The sequence below is a fragment of the Anabrus simplex genome, chromosome 1 (genome assembly GCF_040414725.1).
Source record: "Anabrus simplex isolate iqAnaSimp1 chromosome 1, ASM4041472v1, whole genome shotgun sequence".
Classification (NCBI taxonomy): Eukaryota; Metazoa; Arthropoda; class Insecta; order Orthoptera; family Tettigoniidae; genus Anabrus; species Anabrus simplex.
This window is the reverse complement of record NC_090265.1, coordinates 500,358,175-500,382,201: the sequence shown is the minus strand read 5'-3', so window position 1 is coordinate 500,382,201 and position 24,027 is coordinate 500,358,175. Positions and strand designations below refer to the sequence as shown.

At 38.0% G+C, this 24,027-nt stretch overlaps 1 protein-coding gene across 2 annotated transcripts in view; it reads right to left on the bottom strand.

Moving 5' to 3' along the window:
- Positions 1–24,027, bottom strand: part of LOC136857020 (tenascin-X) — a 179,699-nt gene that overhangs the window by 20,700 nt on the left and 134,972 nt on the right. Inside the window, exon 1 of one of the 2 annotated variants that reach the window (XM_067135362.2) lies at positions 2,236–4,621. The exons of the other annotated variant lie outside the window; for it this stretch is intronic. Within the exon in view, the coding sequence (XP_066991463.2) occupies positions 2,236–4,544 (2,309 nt within the window). The 5' untranslated portion in view covers positions 4,545–4,621. Of the gene's footprint in view, positions 1–2,235; positions 4,622–24,027 lie in introns of those variants that run through there. 2 annotated transcript variants of the gene reach the window in all.

Sequence of the window (24,027 nt, the reverse complement as noted above, 5' to 3'; positions counted from 1 at the left end):
CTAAAGTTGCCATTCTTAATTATTAATTAACTGATTAATTTGAAAGTCATTGGGTTTATACCTGGTAATTCAAAACCATACACTAAAGACTGAAGATGAAAGCTAGCTACTTCAATTTCCTACATAATTCTTGAATTCCTTGCAGTTAATGGTTTTCGTCCACATATTCTTATTCAGAATATTGGAGCCATAGTTGGTGTTATTGATACTTCAAGGTTTGCAACACTTCTTACTGATCCCCCAACTTTGGATTCGGGCCAATCACAAATTTTGTGCATTTAATTTTCAGCCAATCATAGGCTTCTTGTAACTTTTCGACTGTCCAGGAAAAATGAGAGGGCGTGTCTGGTTTTAGTCCAGAGCCTTCTCGAACCTTCCTCTCGGGTATAAAAGCCGACGCCATTTCGAGCGAACTGGGTCTTATTGATCGTCGCGTTAAGAGAGGAGGCAGGGCCTCATTCTCCACCAGGCAGAACATCAGCTAAGGTAATGGCCACCATATTTCTATCTCAGTAGTTATCTCCACAAGCTGATTTGAGGGAAAGGTTCCAATCTTTAACTATGTAATAGTCCATTTCCTAAAATGTAAACTTCTCTTTCTTCTCATGTAAAAGTTCAAGTAAGTCAAAAGTACTTAACTGAAATCTGGGGATAGAGAGTGCTTTACCCTCTCAAATTCCCCTTCAATTAATCTTGAGGTGACTATGATCTTGTAACCGTTTTCGCTTGTAAATTATAACTTAACTTGTCCATCTAGTTACCTCAGTAGTTTAGGATTAGCCTCTGCATCATTGGGCCACAAGCCCAAGTAGGGTTTTAAACCTCTTGATTTCTAGGAGCGCAAGTGTCTGCCTCCATACATTTTGGTTTTTGGGGCCAGTAATTGAAACCTGTTGTTTTCCATAAAGGCCCATAAAGGCCCAGTAGAATGGGTACTAGATACCCCTGTATAAATTTAAAAAGCAAATGATATGGTATTGTAAATTGTAGATTGTGCCTAGAGTAGCCTGAAAGTGTAATTTTATTGAGCAAAGACGCTCTAATCTCTAGTGTAAAAGGTAAAAGTTGCCTTGAGTAGGCGGTTAGGGTTTGGGAGCGCGGTCTCCTTGGTTGAATTATAGAGCATAGAGGCTCTTTTGTAATGTAATAGATTTTTGTGTGATATTGAAGGGTGCCTTTGGAAGGCCATATCTTGTAACCTTTGGAGCAAAGTGTTCTTCAAAATTGTGATTTAGAATATCCTATCATTATTATTATTATTATTATTATTATTATTATTATTATTATTATTATTATTATTATTATTATTATTATTATTATTAATTTAAAATGGGCTTGCACAAGAGTTATGGAAACCTTGGAAAAAGGATATATATTGCACAGATCATGTAATAAGTGGCCACATATTATTGGCATTCCATTGATTTTGATTTGATGCCATTTAGGCTGCTATTTACTCTACCAGATACCAGAGAATTGGATCTTGCTTGTGTGATCTACAGTTGAATTTTAATTACTTTTGTCAGGTAAACACCAAATGTTTCACCAGACATCTTTTAGATGCCAACATCATATGACATGGAGTACTAAATGGACCTTTTCACCCTGATAAACATCACTAACAATATATTTTGTAAATTTTTCAAGGCTCTTACAGTTAAGTTAATTTTTTGTCTTCTTTTATCTGCTATAATTAGTAGTAAACAGCTGTGAAAGTATTGATTTATAGTTACTTATTACACTCTACCTTTAGAAAACATCTAGTTTGAGCTACTTTGAGTATAGGAAGACTAAGTATGACCCATTATGCAGAAAGGGACGTAAAGTCAGATTTTTCATTTTTCATATCTTTGTGGTTCTAAAATTGGCATAAGATGTTGAGCATTAAAAAAAAAAAAAAAAAATAGTTTATGCTTCTAGCTGCAATACTTCAGAAGATATTTATTATTGACTTTTGCTATTAAGGAAACTGTATTTTGAGAAAAATGCAGTTACAGCTTTCACTATTGTTTTTTATCAATTGTATAAAGTTTTCATGACATCAAGTGGTGAAGACTCAACCTGCTGCATAACTTAGTTTGTTAAAAAGGCCATAGGTAGCATAAGAAGTCAAAACATAGAAATGCAATTTTTACATCCCAAACACTTTTGTTCAGCTCTACTGTAACATTTCCATTGCCGACTTTGGGTCCTTTTCCTCACAATGGGTCACAGATGTTAAAATGAGTTGCTTACTGTAGTATGCCACTGCTTTGAGCTTTCTCTTTATTGCATGTGTCTCCAGACCAGCCGACATTACATCTACAAGTGTTCTTTGACGTGCAGATTCCGTTTATGCAGCCCGTTGGACAAGATGGTTTTGGCTTTTCATCAAGTACTATTTGATCTCCTTTTTCACATACACTTGGATTGTCTCTACTGGGAAAGTATCCTATATTGCAGGAACAAGTATTTGGTGCAGAACAGAAGCCATTCTTACACTTCTTATCACAGACAGGTTCACAAAGACTACTGTTGCCTTTGCTGAGCACATATCCTTTGATACATGAACAGGTATTTGGTGCTATACATTTTCCATGTTGACAGTTTCCAGAACAGTAAGGCTTGCAGATATTATGATTGTCTTTTTTATAACCTGGATTGCATAAGCAGTTGTAAGGTGATTCACACTGCCCATTGCTACACTCAAGACAAATTGGAATACATTGATTTGTTCCATTATTTGTATATCCTTCAGTGCATTTACATACATTTGGAAGAATACAGTGTCCATATTTACAGTTACCAGCACATACTGGTACACAGTTGAAAGATCCATTGTTTGCAAAACCATGATTGCATATGCATGTGTTGTTTGCCGATGAACATAATCCATTTTTACAACCACCATTGCAAGCAGGAATACAATGATTAAAATTATGAGGGTCAGGAATGAAACCATCATTGCAAGAACATACATTAGGTGCAGAACAAGTTCCATTGTTACAATGTCCTTCACAATAAGGAAGACAGATACTGGAGTTATTGATATCAGGGATGTAGCCATCATTGCAAGAACATACGCCAGGTGCTGAGCAAGTTCCATTATAACAACCTCTTTCACAGTGAGGAAGGCAGATACTGGAGTTATTGAGATCAGGGATGTAGCCATCATTGCAAGAACAAACACCAGGTTCTGAGCAAGTTCCATTGAAACAGCCTCCTTCACAATGTGGAACGCATATAGTGGAGTTATTGAGATCAGGGATGTAGCCATCATTACACGAACATACACCAGGTGCTGAGCAAGTTCCGTTGAAACAACCTCCTTCACAATGTGGAACGCATATAGTAGAGTTATTGAGATCAGGGATGTAGCCATCATTGCAAGAACAAACACCAGGTTCTGAGCAAGTTCCATTGAAACAGCCTCCCTCACAATATGGAACACATATAGTGGAGTTATTGAGATCAGGGATGTAGCCATCATTACACGAACATACACCAGGTGCTGAGCAAGTTCCGTTGAAACAACCTCCTTCACAATGTGGAACGCAGATACTGGAGTTATTGAGATCAGGGATGTAGCCATCATTACACGAACATACACCAGGTGCTGAGCAAGTTCCATTGAAACAGCCTCCTTCACAATGAGGAAGACATATACTGGAGTTACCAGGTTCAGGTACATATCCATCATTACAAGAGCATTCATTAGGAGCAGAGCAAATGCTATTAACACAGCCTCCTTCACAGTTAGGAAGACAAAGACTTGAATTATCACGACTTTGTAAATAACCATCATGACAGGAACAAATATCTGGGGCAATGCATATCCCGTGCTCACAGTTACCAGGACAGGAAGGTTTGCAAACATAATTGAAGTCTTTTTTATAACCTTCATTACAAACACAGTCATAAGGTGATATGCACTGCCCATTGCTACATTCAGGACAGTAAGGAACACATTTATTTGTTCCATTATTTGTGTAACCATCTATACATCGGCATACATCTGGAGCAATGCAGTAACCATTTTCACAACCACCAGCACATACCGGAGCACAGTAAAATGGTCCTTTGTTCACATAGCCATTGATACACATGCATGTGTTGTTTATTGATGAACACACCCCATTTTCACAACCACCACCACATGCTTTGACACACATATCTTCTTCTCTAAAATAACCTTCATGGCAAGTACAAATGCCCGGAGCTGTACACAAACCATTTGGGCAACCGCCAAGGCACACTGGATCACACTGATTGGAACCAGGTCTGTTTGCATAACCGTCATCACATTCACATACATCTGGTATGATACAAGTACCATGTATACAATCTTCTGGACATGAAGGCACACACTGTTCTGAATCATCCTTCATATATTTTTTATTACAATTACATACATTTGGAGCCACACATTTACCATTCCGACAGCCATTCTTACATACTGGAACACATTTGCTTCGATTCTCTTCATATCCCTCAACACAAGAACAAGTTTCAGGAGCAGTACAGATGGAGTTCTTCATGCATTTATGGCAGATCGGAAGGCACATGCCTTTGTCTTTCTTGTATCCCTTCTTACATTCACAATCACTTAATTTTGAGCATGTTTCTGGAGTACACCCTTTAGGACAAGATAGAACACAAGTCGTGTTATTTATTGGCTCATAGCCTTCTGCACAGACACAGTGACCTGTACCATTGCATTTCCCATTTTCACAACCATCAGGGCAAAGTGAATCACAGCTATTGGTTGGAAGATTATGAATGAAGCCTTCACAGCATTCTTCTTCCCTGAAAGGAGATGTAGAGAGTTAAGAACACAGATCAATAATGAACATAATAACGGAAAAATTGACTTTCACTTTCAACAGTACCATAAAAGGATTAATAATTGCAGAGTAGTACCATAGTAGTAGTTTTATTTAGGGGTTTATAACACTAGTGTTTGTTCATTAGTGCCATATACATTTATACAGGTTGTTTCAGGAAAAGCATGAAAAATTAAACATGAAATTGGGGTTCTCTATGGACATTTTGAGATAAGGAACCTATGGCCTAAGAAGCGAGCTAAGGAGATATGGACTTAAAATACGTATCACTGTTACTGTTTTCTGGATTATTTACAGCTAATTTTTAAATGTATTTATTCACAGTTATTTAATTGGAATTAGTTGCCAGGATTGTAGTCACTAGTGATGTGATTTGAAACACACCATGGGTTTTTGAAAGGAATAGCAGAATCTTGTACAGTGATGTCGTGCTTACACTGAGGCTGGTAGCTGTCAGTTTGAGCAACTTGTGAGGACAAAATGGTATATTTACTCAGATTTGTCAGTGATATGGTACAGTACAGTATTAACTGTAAAAAAAAAAAAAAAAAGGAAATGGCGTATGGCTTTTAGCGCCGGGAGTGTCTGAGGACATGTTCGGCTCCCCAGCTGCAGGTCTTTTGATTTGATGACCATAGGTGACCTGTGCATCGTGATAAGGATGAAATGATGATTAACACAACACAACACACACACACCCAGCCCCATGTCAGCAAAATTAACCAATGATGGTTAAAATTCCTAACCCTGCCGGGAATCGAACCTGGGACCGCTATGACCAAAGGCCAGCCCGGTAACCATTTAGCCATGGAGCCGGACATATTGTAAAAACTAAGTGTAAACTAATACATATAACAATTAGTTAGATAATCCAGAAGACAACAACAACCATCATCATATGCAAACATTTCAATTTAATGTATCAATTTTGACTTTCCATTTTATTCGTAGAGTAAACCAGATCTCTCTTGGGCAATCTATGGCTGAGTTTTTAATTGTTTTTTTGGGGTGAACACCAAATGTGTCACCAGAGATCTTTTATGTGCTGACATTATTCAACATGGAGTTTCAAATGGACTTCTTTCCACCCTTCAAAAATCTGACTAAATCTGCTGGGTTTGAATCTGTGATCTTGGAATCTTAAGGTCAACACTGTACCTCTAATCCATAGTGGGAACTCTGAGAGGCAGTAATAGTGATATCTTAGACTTGTTTAAGCCCATATCTCTTTAAGCAGGTTCCTCAGATCCTAGGTTCTCTACCTCAGAAAGTTCAGCATAGCAACTCCTATTTCCTGTTTATCTTTTGTATGCTTTTTCTGAATATCCTGTATGAGTGTACAAAACTGTTGCATTATGATGTTTATATTGGTGTTATATAACAGTGAGTATTTTGGCCTGGGAGTAATATAGATGCCTCAGAACTTGAAATAAGGTAATATCCCAGAATTTCTCTGGGTTGAATATGAATAAATTTGTGAAAAAGTTGGGGTGCAATAGCTGAGTGTTATTATCACAGACCATAGTTTGAATCAATTATCAATCACCACTGATATGCATTTAAGGCAGATTCCGTATCAGTTGTTTACCTAGTCTTTCCTTAAATGGTTTCTAAGTAGTTGGAAATTTATCAAACATCTCTCTTGGTAAATTATCCCAGTCCGTAATTCCTCTTCCTGTGAAGGAATATTTGTCCCAGTTATTCCTCTTGACTTCCAACTTTATCTTCACGTTGTGATCCTTCATACTTTTAAAACTCCTTTCAAGCTTATTCGTCTACAAATGTCATTCTATGCCATCTTTTCACTGATGGCTTGTGATGTACCTCGTTATTGTCGAGCAACTCGTCTTCTTATTCTCAAGTCTTCCCAGCCCAAAGTTTGCAATGTTTCCATAACTCTACTCTTTTGTCGGAAATCACCAAGAACAAATTGTGCTGCATTCCTTTGGATCTTTTCCAGTTTTCGAATCACATAATCCTGGTAAGGGTCCCATAGACTGAAACTATACTCTAGTAGGTACTTACCAGTGACTTATACACCCTTCCCGTGACATCCTTATTTCAACCCCTAAATACCTTCATAACCATATGAAGAAATTTGTAACCTTTATTTATAACCTTGTTAATATGATTACCCCTATGAGGTGGTGGTGGTGGTGGTGATCATTGTTTTAAGAGGAAGTACAACTAGGCAACCATCCTCTATATAACACTAATCAGAAGGAAAAAATGGAAGTAGTCCGACACTTCAAAAAATGAAGGTATCGGCCAAAGGAAGACAAGGGCGAAGGACATGAAAATGAAAGACTCCCTAGGACTCCATACGTAATACCGTCGGGGTCGGAAAAGAACAAGAGTTGATCAAGGGAGGTCGGATAGGATAGATGAAAGTGAGGAGCCTGGCACAAGTAGGTGGAAACAATGTCAGGACTCAGCTAAGGGCCCTGTGATCGTTAACCATGCTCCAAAGTACAGAGCCCCTGGGGCCCCTTTTAGTCACCTTTTACGACAGGCAGGAGATACCGCGGAGGTTTTTCTACTGCCCCCACCCATAGAGGGATTACCCCTATGAAGATCTTTCCTTATACTAACAGGTAGGTATATAAAGTGCCCATAAGTTACTTTCACTCCATCAACACAGTCATTAAAACCGAGAGTGAAACTTACAACCTGACTTTCCACCCCGTTTACTATTATACCATTGTCTGCTGTCCAACTCACAACAGTGTGGACTTTTGCAGGCGTTAATAATCCTGTAACTTATTTATTACTTTCCAATATGACATCATCTGCAGAAAGCCTTATCTGTCATTCCAGCAATTTACTCAAATCATTTATTTATATATAAAACAATTTGCTCTACGCTGCACCAAGACAGATAGGTCTTAAGGTGACAATGGGGTAGGAGAGTGCTAAGAGTGGGAAGGAACAGCCCAAGCATTTGCCTGGTGTAAAAGTTGGAAATAACGGAAAACTATTTCAGGGCTATCTCCTGAATGCAAGCTCACAATTGTGTGACTCTAACCGTACAGCCAAACTCTCTTGGTATATATAAATATATATAAACACATAAAAGTCCAATATATTGCCTTGTAGAAATGCCCCCCCCCCCCCACTGCCTCTTAACCACTACAGAATCAGATAATGCTTCACCTATGCTAATTCTCTGAGATCTGTTTTATAGAAATTCAACCTCTGATTCAATCACTCTCTTGTCTAGTCCAGTAGCTCTCATTTTCATCTGTAGTCTTCCATGATCTAGCCTGTCAAAAGCCTTGGCTAGATCAATAGCGATACAGTCCTGTGACCTGCTTAATCTATTTGCTATATCTTGCTGTAATTCTACAAGTTGAGCCTCACTGGAATAATCTTTCCCAAACCTGAACTGCCTTTTATTAAACCAGTTTAGGAATTTTGCAAACATGTCTAATATAATTGAAAAGAATACTTTTCCACTGCTGATATGCAACACATATCAAGGTGACTGGCATGTAATTGTCTGCTTTATTTATATTTATCACCCTTTCCTTTGTACACTAAGTCTATTATAGCAGCTCTCCATTCATTCAGTATATCTCCTTCATGTAAACAGTAATTAAATAAGTACCTCAGGTGTGGTACTGTATCCCATACATACTGTATACAGTAAATCCACAGAAATCTTATCAACTCCAATTGCTTTTCTATTTTTAAAATTTTATATCTTTTTGTAATTATCTTTATTGAAAATGAATGAAAACCTAGAACCTGTTTTCCAGTCTTTGACCGGGTCAGGGATGTAATGCATAAACCATATATAGGCTATTATTACAATGGGGTCGCCGCTCCCAAGGTGATTATTAATGACTGATAAATGCTACGAAATGATAATGGAGAGTGTTGCTGGAATGAAATATGACAGGGAAAACCGGAGTACCCGGAGAAAAACCTGTCCCGCCTCCGCTTTGTCCAGCACAAATCTCACATGGAGTGACCGGGATTTGAACCACGGTATTCAGCGGTGAGAGGCCGACGCGCTGCCGCCTGAGCCGCGGAGGCTCAATTATCTTTATTATCATAGGTAAATGTCAATACTTCATTAGTATTAGTCACCTCCTCTACCTAGATATTATCATGATGTCCAACTATCTTAATATACTGCTGACTAAATACTATTGTCTTCTATAAATCATCACATATACACCCCGCCTGTTTCATTAATGATTCACTGGGCTGAGTGGCTCAAATGGTTAGGCGCTGGCCATCTGACCCCAACCTGGCAGGTTCGATCCTGGCTCAGTTCAGTGGTATTTGAAGGTACTCAAATATATCAATCTCAGGTCAGTAGATTTACTGGCATATAAAAGAACTTCTGTGGGACTAAACAATGGCACTTTGGCATCTCAGTAACCATAAAAGTAGTTAGTGGGATATAAAGCCAATATTATTATTATTATTATTATTATTATTATTATTATTATTATTATTATTATTATTATTATTATTATTATTATTATAATATATAATTCGCTGGGGCCATCAAGGACCACGTTAAGTCTTGTTGCATTTGACACTGAACTTGGCCTTCTTTAGAGCCCAAATTTCCCTCATTCTTTGTGAATGGGCCTGCTTACGCTCCTCTGTCCAAGGGGCACCGTGTCTTCTCTTCGGTTGCTCATCTCAGTTTAGCCCGTTCGTCAATATTTTCTTGCGGCAGAGATCTCTGTTAAGGGCGTCTTCAGCTGAGATATGTAGCATTTGCAGGTCTTCTTTGGTATTTCTAAACCAGGGAATTGTGGTTTTGGGGTTTGAATAAAAAAAATGAAAGATTTCTTTAGTTCCATCCATTCTTTTCAGATGACCATAAAATCGTGCCCGTCTTTTTCTGATTGTGTCGGTAATTTTCTCTATTTTGTTGTAGACTTCCTTGTTGGATCTCTTTTGATGGATTCCATTTCTGTACTTTGATCCCAAGATTCCTTTCACAATTTTGCATTCTCTTTTCTCCAGTTCTTCAAGGAGTCCTTTGTTGGCATTTAGAGACAGGGTTTCGGCTGCATATAGAACTACTGGTTTCAGAACTGTTTCATAGTGACGTATCTTGGTGTTTTGGGAAAGGCATTTTTTGTTGTAGATTGTGCGGGATGTTTGGTAGGCTATTTCCAGTTTGCGTACTCGCTCCTGAAGTGCTTCTTTGTCCAGTCCATTTTTCATGATGATCTCACCCAGGTATTTGAATTTGTCTACTCGAGTGATGTCCCCGTATTTTGTATAGAGTTTTGGTGGAGCCTCTTTGATGTTAGTCATTACTTCTGTTTTCTCAAACAATATCTGCAAACCAGTTTGTTCGGCAATTTCCTTTAAAATTTCAACTTGAGCTCTAGCGGTTTCTATGTCATTTGAGAGAACAGCAATATCATCAGCAAATGATAAGCAGTCTGTTGCGATCCCCTTGGATTTGGTTCCTATTCTCAATGGACTGTAGTTGGTTTCCTGTAATCTCACCCGCCAGGTTCTGATGATCTTTTCAAGAACACAGATGAAGAGATCGGGGATAGCCCATCACCTTGTCGGACTCCTGTTTTGATGTCAAAGGAATGCGAGGGACATCCATGGAATTTCACCTTGGATTTTGTATCGGTCAGGGTGGCTCTAATTAATGCCAGCAGTTTCAAATCAACTCCAAATTCATTTAAGATGTTTAGCAGGACTTCCCGGTCAATGGAGTCGTACGCTTTCTTAAAGTCCACAAAGACAGACACATACTGCTTGGACCTTAGTGTACAATATCTGATGATCATTTTGAGATTTTGGATCTGTTCAGCTGTTGAGCGACCTTTTCTGAACCCTCCTTGGTATTCACCTATTTGATGTTCGACTTGTGCTTCCAAACACTCCAGGATGGCAAGTGATAGAATTTTGTAAGTCATGGGTAGCAAAGATATTCCTCTGTAGTTGTTGATGTTCTTCAGGCTGCCTTTTTTGTGTAATGGATGGATCAAAGCTATTTTCCAAACTTCGGGTAGGATCTCCTTGTTCCGAATTTCTTCTATTTGCTTTTGCAAGATATCAAGTGATTCCTCTGGGGCATATTTCCATAGTTCTGCTACTACTGAGTCTTCCCCCGGCGCTTTGTTATTTTTGAGATGGGCAATGTGGTGCTTGATTTCATCTCTGTCGGATGGTCTGGAATCTGGGTACCTGAGTAAGGGTTCCTTGGTCTCAATGGCGCTTTGCGGTTTAGAGCAATTAAGTAAATTATTGAAGTAATCTGCCAGAATGCTGCAATTTTCTTCATTTGACATTGCCAGTGTGCCGTCCTTTCACTCAAAGCACAGAGATGGTGGTTTATAGCCAGTGAGTTTGCGTTTAAAGGCTCTGTAGCACTCTCTGCTTTCATTCTTCCTAAAGTTTTGTTCTATCTTTTCAATGAGAGATTTTTCGTATTTACGTTTCTCAGTTCTGAACACCCTAGCTGCTTGGGCACGTTGGGTTTTGTAGGTTTCCCAATCATTTTCTGATTTCGTAGAGTAGTACTGTTTCCACGCATTGAGTCTTTCTTGGAGGACTGATTCGCAGGTACTATTCCACCAGGCATGCTTTTTGCTTCTCTTGATTTCTGCAACGTCTTTGGCGGCCTCAACAAGGAGACTTTTGGCGTTGTTAAAGTCACAGTAATTTGGTCTAGCCTTCTCCTGGAACTCCTCGACCCTTTGCCAAAGTTTATCATTGTCGAAGCGTGTGATCTGTTTGGTTGTCTTCCTTGTGTTTGCGGGAATTGGTTTGAATTTGATAAGAGACATATAATGATCTGAGGCCACATTGATGCCTTTCTTTACCTTGATATTCATAATCTCAGGGCTGTTTCTCCTGGAGATTGCAACATGATCAATTTGGAACTCTCCAAGAGCTTGGACGGGAGAACGCCAAGTCATTTGCTTTCTGGGTAGATGGCGAAAGTGGGTCGACATGACCTGCAGGTTGTGATTTTCGCAAATGGACACCAGTCTTTTGCCGTTGGGATTGGTTCTTTTGTGAGCAGGGTAATTTCCTATAACTTTCTTGTACTTCTGTTCACGACCTAGTTGGGCATTGAAGTCACCCAAAAGAAGCTTGACATGGTGTTTGGGGATTTTGTTTAATTTTTCATCCAGTAGGTCCCAGAAATTATCAACTTCATCTGGATCAGACTTGTTCTTATCGTTTGTAGGAGCATGTGCGTTAACTAGGGCGTAGGTTTTGTTCACGCATTTAATTGTGAGTATAGACAATCTGTCATTCACAGGTTCGAAATTTGCAACCGATTTAAGGATCTTGGTTCTAACAGCAAACGCGGTTCCAAGCATCATAGCACCAATGAGGATTCCTCTTTGCGCTTTGCTCTTGAAAAATCGGTAGCCTTCGGATTCAAAAATCTCTTCATCTGGGCATTATTATTATTATTATTATTATTATTATTATTATTATTATTATTATTATTATTATTATTATTATTATTATTAATTTTTTTTTTCACATCGTTATGCCCAATTGAGGAGCATGCTTGAACTTATTTAGCTGATGATTTTGCCTTCTTCTCTTCCCAAAATCTCTTCATCCTCTCACTGAAATTCTTCTTACGTTCTTCTGTCCAGGTTTTATTAGTTCTAGCTTTTGGTTCCACAAAACAATGGTTATTAATCAGTGTTCTGAAAGCAGATCAGTTCTTCACAGTTTCATGGTTGATGTTGATTTCCTGAAAATCTGATTCTATTTCGTTTAGCTAGTTGTTCTTGACTTTCATTGTGAAGGCAAAATTTAGAATTCTTTCGGTCAGCCTATCATTGTTCATTCTCAGAGTGTGACCATCGAATTTCAGCCTCCTTTTCCTGATAGTGTCTGAGATTTTTTCAGTATGGCAATAAATTTCATGAGATTTTCTTTTCATCCATACTTCCTCTGTGCAGACTGGGTTGAAAATTTTCGTAAAATTTTCTTTCTTGCTTTTCTATATCTTTTATGAGTGATTTACCGCCAATGATTAAGGTTTCCGATGCATATAATGCTTCAGGTTTTATTACTGTATTATAATGTCTTGGTTTTGTTTTCCAAGATAAGGTTTCTTTGTTATACGTATTCCAAGTGATTCAATATGCTTTCTATAATTTAGTAAATCTCTCCTTATTTGCTTCATGATTTAATCCAGAAGGTTGAATGATTTCTCCAAGGTATTAGAATTTATTTACTTGGGAAATTTGTCCAACTTCAGTCATCATAGCTTGCCCATCTAGAAACCGAGAGGCTCCTTCCATGTGCTGGGTTTTATCATATGTTATTTGAAGTCCTGTTTTAGCTGTAATTTCATGTAGGTTTTCGAGGGAGTGGATTGCTTCTTGCCTATTGTTAAAAAGAATTGCCAAATCGCCTTCAAAAGCTAGACACCGCACATGAATTCTGTTTTTCAGTTGTCTACCAAGAGTTATTCCTTTAACTTCTTTTTCCCAGGTTCTGATTACTTTTTCTAGAACAAGATTGAACAAAAGAGGTGACAGTCCATCTCGTTGTCGAACCCCTGTGTTGATATCAAATGGCTCAGGTATTTCTCCTAAGAATTTAACTTTGGAAGTAGTGTCAGTTAATGTTTGTCTGATCAATTCTCTTGTTCTTCTGTCTACTTCAAATTCTTCGAGTACTTTGAAAAGTGTCTGTCAGTCTATGGAGTCATATGCTTTTCTAAAGTCTATGAAATTGATCACTGTTTGTTAAGTTTTGCGCATTTGTAAGATAGTTTTGAGATTGAGTATTTGTTCTGTCCATGATCTGTCCTTTCTGAAACCTGCCTGGTATTCTCCAATGAGGTGATCTGTTTGTCTTTCAAGTCTTCTCAATAGAACTTTGGAGAAAATTTTGTACGTAACTGATACCAAGGAGATACCTCTATAGTTATTGTTATCAGTTTTATCACCTTTCTTGTGCAGTGGGTGAATTAGTGCACATTTCCTGTCCTCAGGAATCTTTTCCATGATCCAGATATTGCTGAGAATATCATGAATTTTCGAGACAAGACTTTCGCCACCAATTTTCCACATTTTGGCAATTATACCGTCCTCACCTGGAGCTTTGTTACTTTTCAGCTCACTGATAATTTGTTTGATTTCTTCTTAGGTGGTTCTGAATCAGGATTTGGTGTGGGTTTTTCAAAGGTGGGTTTTTCCAGGAGATTCACAGTTTAAAAGTTTCTGAAAATATTTTGCTAAAACAGTTTGCAATTTTCCTGGTTATTTGTTCCCAGAATTCCATCCGGACATTTGAAACAAAGGCTAGGTGCCTGGTAATTTGATATTTGTTCTCTGAAAGTTCTGTAAAAGTTTTGTGTGTTACTTTTTGTGAATTTCAGTTCAATTTCTGCCATTCTTTTGTGATTATATTTGTGTTTCTCACATCTGATGATTTTTGAGGTTTGTTTCTGGATCTTAATGAATTCCTGGCAAGTTTTTCCAGTTTTATGGGAATTCCAATCTTTCCAGGCTCTCGCTCTAAGTTCTATGGCTTTTACAGGATATTAGAATCATTCCATAATGACGGTTTTCACTTTACAAAGGAAAATTTTACTGCCTTGTCACAGGTTTCATTCCGTCATCTTTGTTTGCGTTTCCTCTTAGAGATGCCTATACTTTTGGAAGCTTCTACAAATGCTTCTTTGAGTTCTAACCAGTTGGATGGATTCTGGATTCTGGTTGGAGATATTTGCAATAAAGGAGCCCAAGTTTTCTTTAAGATGTTCCGTGTCAGTTTGCAGTTTCCTGTTTGTTCTGATTTTGGATCTGTTAGGTTGAAATTTGACTTTAACTAGAGATAAGTGGTGATCAGAGTCAATAACTCCTTTCATGACTTTAACATTCATAATTTCCCTCAGATTTTTCTTCAAAATTGCTACATTATCTAAATGGAATTCCCCTAAATGAAAGTTGGGGGATCTCCAAGTCGTTTTCTTTCATGGTAGTGCCAGGAAATGAGTTGACATTAATATTTTAAATCAAAACTCTTGCAGAACCCAATTAATCTTTCTCCATTTCTATTGGTTCTTTAGTGAGCTGGATAGAGTCCCATGATGGTTCGGAACTTCTTTTCCTTAACAATTTGGGCATTAAAATCTCCCAAAATGATTTTGACATGATGCTTCGGAATTTTGGCTGTAGCTTCCTCTAGTTGTTCCCAGAAGTCGTCTACTTTCTGTGGATCTTTTTGATTGTAGTTGTTTGTAGGTGCATGTGCATTGATTAGCAATAGGCTTCATTTCCTGACTTAATTGAGAGTAATGAAATTCTTTCAGAAGGAGACGTGAAGTTCTGTACTGATTTTGTAAGATTTCTCCTCATTGCAAACACAGTACCAAACTGGCCTGGCTTGTTACAGAAGGAGATTGCTGGTTTACCTTTGTAAATTCTGTAACTGTCTGAATCAAAATTATTTTCATCAGCATACCTGGTTTCTTGGAGTGCTAGAATTTGGATGTTGAGTTTATCTAGTATGTTTGTTAGTTGTTTTAGCTTTCCATTCTTAAGAAGAGTATTGATGTTTAAGGTGCCAATGAAATGTTTGCGCTTTGGACGAAGAGATTTGGGAAGCTCCAATCCATTCCCGCATGATGTTCTCGGTCCCCCAGAATCCGATGACGGAGAAAGACTAGTATGAATACTAGGGCCTGGGGTAGTAGTGTCTTGAACTGATGTTCCCATCATGCTAGTAAGTTGAAGAAAATGGGGGGACTTTCTTCAACCTCATTGGTACGACTAAGGTGTTGAGCCTTAGAGGTTGCCTGATGTTTTCTGCCTGTACCTGTTTTTGGTCTGCGAGAGGTATTTTATTTCCCCTCAGACCCTCTAGACAAGTCCGGCAAGCACCCCCCCCCCCCCGACCCGCCACCTGGAACACGCCCGATAGCAGAACAGGAAAACCCCCACGGGATTATTATTATTATTATTATTATTATTATTATTATTATTATTATTATTATTATTATTATTATTATTATTAATTCCTGGAATATCCTTTCCGGTACATGTTTCTGCCTTAAAGTATCTATACGTATCTGTCCATTTTTCACTAAAATTCATATGACTGCCAATAATTATGCTTGCCATCATAGCTGACTTTTTTTTTTTTTCTTGCTGAGTGATATTTCCTGATAAGTTCGTTCAATCTCTCGTTACTTCCACGGCAATTTCAAACTGTATTTCATTCTGACGTGCACCATTTTCTTAAATTCTTTATTTCCCTGCTTTTAATATAGTGGATCTTTACCATTCCTGCTTGCTTTATGTTATTGATACCAATGTGAAAACCTACCACCTTCTCATATTTAGTTTGTAGATTTGTTGTACTATGTCTTTTCCCCACCACCTGATGTCCACACACTTTTTTCTATTTTACTTATTATTCTTTTCATCTCTATTCTACTCTTTTGTCCTTGTCTGTCTTTCGTTGTTCTTTATTTTATTTATCATCTTCTCTTATGTACCTCCCTTCACGTTTTTGATTAGTCTGATGAACCTTTCTGACTATTTTGCTACACAAAGACGTATTGATCAGGAAAGATGTTACTTTGAGCTAAGATGGCATCCTCACTTCCTGTGTGGAAGGTTTATGCTCAGTGAACCATCTGGTGACGAATAGACCAATGTAACGTGATTGATTATGATATTCCTGCAAGTACTGTACCTATTTTCAAGTTCATTGTCATTGTTGCAGAAGTCTTAATTGTGGACAGACACATTTCTCTTCTGAAGACGTGGAGCAAAGTCTCCACAAAACGTAAACAATTTCTCTTTGGTTTCTTTAACTTGGTCAAATCCAAAAAGTTTATGGCTGCCACCTTCTCCTCACCTTCTTCTTTTCCTCCTACTTTCATCAGCATCTGCCTTAACCTAACTCCTGATAACACTCTACGCTGGTTCCCTTTCCTCCACACATTTTCTCCATGTGCCTAACAATGGAGTCCCCACTCTGGTCATTAGATCCTCTCCCCTCCTGTTCTGGTCTCTCTTACCTTCTCTGATGGCTACAAATGCTACTTCCTCCTCCTTTCCTTCCTTCTCATGACCCTGTTCCACCGCCCTCTTCCTATAATCTACTTCAGCTAGAGTCAACTCTGAGAGCGAAACAACTTCGGACCCAGTATGTGCCCCACTGATGAGGAAAGAGAGCAGTTGAGCGAGCATGGAGGGAAGTGCATGGCATAATATGTACTGGAGGCCATTGGGGATGCACATTATTATCACACCACACAATGTTCAAGCCTAGTTGGTAGATGGTGCATTCACCATGGAAAAGAGATATCAGCACAGCATTGGAAAAGAAAAGTTTTTAATAATTCAAGATTTTTTTTTTTTTACAAGTTGCTTTACATCACAGATAGGTCTTATTGCAAAAATAGGATAGGAAAGGGCTAGGAGTGGGAAAGCAACAGCTATGGCATTAAAAGTTCAAGAAAATAACACAGCAAAATACTTAATATGTAATAAAATATTGAATGGCATTAAACAAATTTAATCTGCAGTGCCATTACTCTCGTGTCATGTCAACAAGCATGATAATTATGATGGCCTGGAAAGGATAACTTTGCTAGAAGAACTTAAAAACAACACATTTGAGGAGGTACATAAATTTCAATTATCCTACTCAACTGTTTATGTATTATAAAATTTGATAATTCATCAGAGGTGATTTGTTTATGTATTGGTATGTACTCCATTATTTTTAACAGGAGGATATGCCTTCCAGTGAATCTGCTATTAGGGCCAACTACAAAATTGCTTTGCAGATAGGGTGTACTTCAAGGCACTTTAGTGACAGTGTGTTTATGAAAGAGTGTATACTTCTGTCAGCTGAGATAGTGTGTCTAGATCAAGTGGATGATTTTTCAGTCTATTACCTTATCCTCTTCTACAATTATGTGATGAATAGAGGACCTAGCTAATGACATTCATAGTCAATTATGTAGCATCGCAAAGGATTTTATAGCATATTCACCGACGATAGACAACAGCATGGATATCAATGACACCTCCCAACTTGCTATTTTTATCAGAGGTGTAAACGTGACCTTGTGGCAAGGAAGGACTGTCAGATATAGTTGGAACGTGCTTTTTCCATTAAAAAAAAAAATATATATATACAGTATATCTTGTGTATTATAGTTGTAAGAAATCAGTATCAAGCTTACATGTTGGTAACTAGTGTTCATGTGTATTATTCTTTGGAGTAATTGAGGGCAATTTTTTTCTTGCATTTTTTTTTGTACTGGTAACTGTGTGCACTGCAGATCTTGGATGACAATCATAACAATAAAATGTCTGTGAAGAAGCTATGGTGTTATCATAATTTTTAACCTGGAACTAGTATTATGTTATAAAAATGAATAGAAATCAACAAGTTATGGACCCAGAGTGCCACAGTGCAGTCTGGAGATTACAAGATAGAATGGAGTAACAAGAATTAATGAATGAAGCGAGTTGTGAAAATAATAATGGAAAAATGGTGGTATTGTGGACTGGGGAAGAAACACTAAATAGGAACGTGGCTAAGCTTACGGCAGAGAACTATTTTTCTTGGGCATTAAAGGTGAAACAAGAATTGTTGTTGAATGATGTGTCGGAATCAGTTATAGGTTATGAGGATGTGCCAGGTTGTCAATTGCCTCAGATAGAAACAGGACAACGAGCATGAAACAATGTGATCATGTTAGCGGTTATTTTCAAGTATGTGGGAGAAAATTTTGAAAGTGACATTTTAGATACTGAATCAGTGAAAAAGGCTTGGGAGAAACTGGATGAGTTGTACAATGATGGAGGGTTAGTGAATGGTGCTATGACCTTGAAACATCTAACTCATCTTGTGGAGCCCAAGGACATGAATGTACAAGAATACTTCATAAAAATAAATCAACTGTGGAGAAGAAAGAGTAAAGCTGGATATGAGTTCACAGATCGACAAGCTGCAGGAATGATAATCGGAAATCTTACAGAGGAATATGCAGTTTATATACCTTCCTTGGAAGCTGACATGGCAAAACTGATGATCTTGAAGGTGAAGACGAGATTACTTACTGAAGAAAGCAGAAAGAAACTTCAGGAAAATGGAATAGAGGCTTATGATACTGGAAAATATGAGGAGGATGAAACTCAACCCATGAATGTGCAACAGAATATATCAAGAAAGAAGATGTGGGATAAGGAAAACAGTACAATTGCTACAGTTGTGGTAAATAGGAACATGTATCCAAATATTGTCACAGTACCCAAAGTGCTTCAATAGTGGTAAGTTGGGATGTTATTCTAAAGTATGTCAAGTTCTAAAGAGTGATGAATCATCACAGGAGAATAAATTAGTGAATGCCAGTGTAAAAGTTGTGAGCTCGGAAATTATACATGTAGTAGATAAAGCAATGAGTATGAAAGTTTCTGTAGGAACAGAGAAAATTAAAGATTGGTTGTTTGATTCATGTGCATCACGTCATGTGTGTCCAACAGAGGAGATGTTTATAGACGTGTTAAAAAATGTGACTGGGTATATGGAAATAAGAAACAACAGTAAGCTGGATATTAGAGGTATAGGTAACGGGAAAGTAAAAAATGTCAACAATATGGACAATTACATTTACAGATGTGTTGTATGTGCCAAACTTGGGTGTGAATTTGTTATCTATTGGTAAGTTAACCAGCAAAGGTTTCAGAGTAGGATTTGCAGGTGAGAAAGCAGCAGTTGTGGATAAGAACGGAGATAAAACATTGTTTATTGCAAACAGGAGGAATGATCTATATGTAGTACAGAGGGAAGAAATAATATTGTGGCTGTAATTGAGTGTGACCCAATGATAAAGCAAGAGTACAATAATAATAATGTAGCATTTAAATGTGTTGGGCAGATTAGGTTGTGGCATCAGAGATATGGACATGTACATTCTGAAACTCTTAAGTTGCCTATGTTGAAATTCAATAGAATTAATATTAATACTTGTTCTGTATGGATTCAGGAAAAAATAATAACAAAGGAGTACCTAAGTTTTGTGAGAGTAAGGGAGAAAAACCACTTGATGTTATGCACACTGATGTAGTAGGAAAAATGAGTTCACCATCACTTGGGAAAGCTCAATATGTTGTATCTATGATAGATGAATACTCGAGATATAATGTGGCTGCGTGTGTGAAAAATAAGGATGAAGTGTTGGAGGTGTTTCATATGTATCAGGCAAGAGTAGAAAAGTTACATGGTGTAGGGATTAAAGTAATACAATCCAACAATGGTACAGAGTACACTTGTAGCGGGTTTCAGTCAGAATTGCAAAATTTGGGTATTACTCGTAGGAGGTCTGTACTGTACACTCCACAACAAAATGGATTAGCAGAGAGACAGAATAGAATGATGTTTGATACTGTTACATGTCTATTGATCCAGGAATTTTGGGGAGAAGCAGTAATGACTGCAGTTTATTTAAGAAATAGATGCTTATCCTCAGCAATAAATTTTCAGATACCTTATGAACTGTGGTTCACTAGGAAGTTGGATGAGGAAGAAATAGGTAGATTGAAAGTATTTGCATGTCAAGTGTGGGCTGTGAGAGTAGACAGCAGGAAGTTAGATCCCAGAGCAGAGTCATGCATTATGGTAGGATATGAGACAGGTACTAAAGATGGATATAAATTATGGAGTCTTGAAAGGGACAAAAAAAAAAAAGTGAAGATAAGCGTGGTATTTCCCTTCAAGGAGAAAGGTCCTGGAATCAGTATTATAGAAAAGATAAATGTACTATAGCCAAAGGGTGATGAAACGTACTTTGACATATTGTTCATTGAAGATCCAGAAATAAAAATGGGGACTGAATTAGATGGAGGCGAGGTCAGACAGGAAACATCGGCTGTTGAGTTACAACCAGAGAGGAAAAACTAGAGTTGAATCTGTAGCAAAACAGAGCCAGATCAAAATCTCAGAAGGTCAATAAGACAGAGAAAAGGAAAGACTTTTGCAGATTGTAAGACAGTGATGAAAGTTATATGTCATGGGAGTGTAGTGGAAGGTAGAACGGTTGAGGAGGCTATATCAAGTTCAGAGTCCCATTACTGGATAGAAGCCATGAAAATAGAAATAAATGGGATGAGAAAGAAGGATGTTTGGGAAATTGTGAAAAGACCAGATAATATAGGGTCGATGTATAAGTTTGAGCGGTATTCTTTTGGGTTAGCAACAACGCAGCATGAAGGGATTTCTTATCATTATTCCATTGTTTTAACTGAGTTTGGAGTTTGTGTGTTGTGGAACACAGGTTTTGTTGATTGTGTAACATATTATTTGTGTATATTTCAGACAAATGGATATGGAATGTCAAGTTGAGAAAAGTGAGCATTTCCGACACATTTTACTCTTTGAGTTTAACAAAGGATCCAGTGCAGCAGGAGCTGCGAGAATAATTTTTGAAGTGCACAAGAATGAAGCAATTGCTGAAAGAACAGCACAAAACTGGTTTTCCCACTTTCGAGCAGGACTGTTTGACTTGTCTGATGATCCACGTTCTGGAAGACCTGATTTTGATGAAGATCACTTGAATGAGTTGGTTCATGGGAATCCTCGTCAAACAGTGTGGGAAATGGTGCAAGTTTTTGAATGTGATCAGTCAACTATTGTACACCATTTGCATTTGATGGGTAAGGTACAGAAATTGGGTATATGAGTACCACATGTGCTAAGTGACAGTAACAAAAATCAACGAGTAAACATCTGTTCATCATTGCTTGCCTGGCACCGGTTGGCTTGTGATAGGCACAAAGCATTTCTTTCGAACATTGTCACCGGTGACGAGAAATGGTGCCTGTATGTCAACATGAAGAAGAGGAAAGAGTGGCTGAACTCATCAAAAAAAAGCAACTTCCCGTGCCAAGGATAGTTCCCATCCACAAAAAATCATGTTGTGTGTTTGGTGGAACAAAGATGGCATTCTTCACCATGAACTTCTTCCAAAAAACGTAATGATTACCTCTGCTGTGTATAGCAAAGACTTTAATATTACTTATCTAGACTCACAGAGCGCGCTGATGCTATGCGGGATATTGAACACTTTCGCGCATCGCCATATTGCGGGCGCTTCAGCTTTGAATGCATGGCTAGCACGTGGTAATGTTTACAGTCCCTTGCATGTTTTCGATTTGAATCATGTCTGTTAGTGGATCTGTTGTGGTATCATATGTGACGGAGTGAAACTATATTGTCAAATATCTTCAAGGAATGTGAGAGCTTGTACGATACGCTAGTTAAAAATTTTCGGCAATATTAAAGGGAAGTAAGTTAGGCCTTACGTGTGGAATGGAAAGGCACCGTATTCACCAGGGTGAATTCATGTGCAACCTTCATTTGTACAGATCGCTATCAGATGGGATCTGGTATTTCTTTTCACATGTGAGGAGAATTGAACTGTTAAAAAATGACTTTCAATGACCATAATCGAAAACTAAACAGGGTACAAGGTGGTTGATTCAGACAATGTATGGGCATTAAATTTAGAATTTTTAGGCTTCTTTTTTTCCCCTCTTTGCCTCTTTCCAATTCATCGTGGATAAGTTTTTAGAACTAAACAGCTGTTCTGAAAAAGCATACATATTTTTCGTACAGACTGTGTACCGGTATTACAAATTTGATAAACTTGGGCCTAGAATTCGTAAGATATGACTGATAAAGCTTAATGAAACCCTTTTAATATTAGGGTACGGTATTGCTTCAAATTATTATTAATTACCGGTATCTGAAAAATGATTTATTGGTATCGTAACTTATCTCTTAAGTTCTTCTAAATCCAAATCACACAGACATGATCATTTAAGTTATACTCATACCATTACGTTATGTCATAGATAAACCAAACCAAACCGAAAGGCCATAGCCTACCAAGCGAGAGCTACTCAGCCTGAAGGCATGCAGATTACGAGGTGTCATGTGGTCAGCACGACGAATCCTCTCGGCCGTTATTCTTGGCTTTCTAGACCGGGGCCGCTATCTCACCCGTAGATAGCTCTACAATTGTAATCACGTAGGCTGAGTGGACCTCGAACTAGCCCTAAGATCCAGGTAAAATTCCCTAACCTGGGCGGGGACTGAACCCGGGGCCTCCGGGTAAGTGGTAGGCACGCTACTCCTACACCGCGGAGGCGGTATTTCATATTCAGAAAATGATAAATGTATCTGATATTTTAGAAAGACTTTCGCAGTTATGTGCTTTTTAAACTGTTCAGAAACTTGAGTAAAATTTGCTGCAATGACGTATGAGAGAGGAATGATAAGCTATGTACCGTTCATAGAAATATTTTATTTCACAGGTTTCCTTTTTGTTGATACTGAAGATTATCGTTATCGGTACAGAAGTGTGTAAATATTTAACTAATGTGTTCTTCAGTCTGCTGAGAGACGGACAATTTTTCTCTCGCGATATGTAATCGTACTTATGTTGTAGGTCGCTGTCATTTGAACAAGTATTCGTATTTTCAATAAAGCTAAAGTGTAGAGCCTAGGTTTCAATTACATGTATCTGTTCCGAATGTTCAAACACATCAGTTACAAACATGACGCTTATATTAAAATGAGCGACATGATTACGTTTAAGTACCGCTAGGCCTGTATACTGTTTTTTTTCTGTTTTCGGGGAGTGAATTTCAAATAGGAAGTATGGTGTATTTATTTTTGTTAGTAGTGTAGTTTTCAGTCTTCTTATTCAGTCTGCTAAAGGTTTTCTTATTTTTAAATTTTATTTTATGTGCCCCATCTATACGCTATCCAAAGGATTTGTGTAGATTGTTCAGTACAATGCAAAATGTGTTCAGTTTTTATACACAAGTATTTTCAATTTTACCAAGGTCTTGATATTATTTATATTTATTGCGTGTGTACATGGTAGTCTGTGTAGGCTGGCATTAATTTACCAGGGCAGGTGTTTTCATATGTGCGAAATGTAAGTTAATGCATGAATTCCATAGTACGGTCTCCTCGGTGAGCTGTGGAGTGCCCGCAAGATGGCGGTACGCGCATGGACATATCTTCCCCAGTCACACGCTTCTGCGCAGCCAGCGGTGTGGGGCCTTGGTGTATAGTGATCAGCTAAGACGGCTTGCTGTTGCTATTGACAACAAAAGACAAAGACAACAATCTGGAAGACCTGATTTTGATGAAAATCGCTTGAATGAGTTGCTTCATGGGAATCCTCATC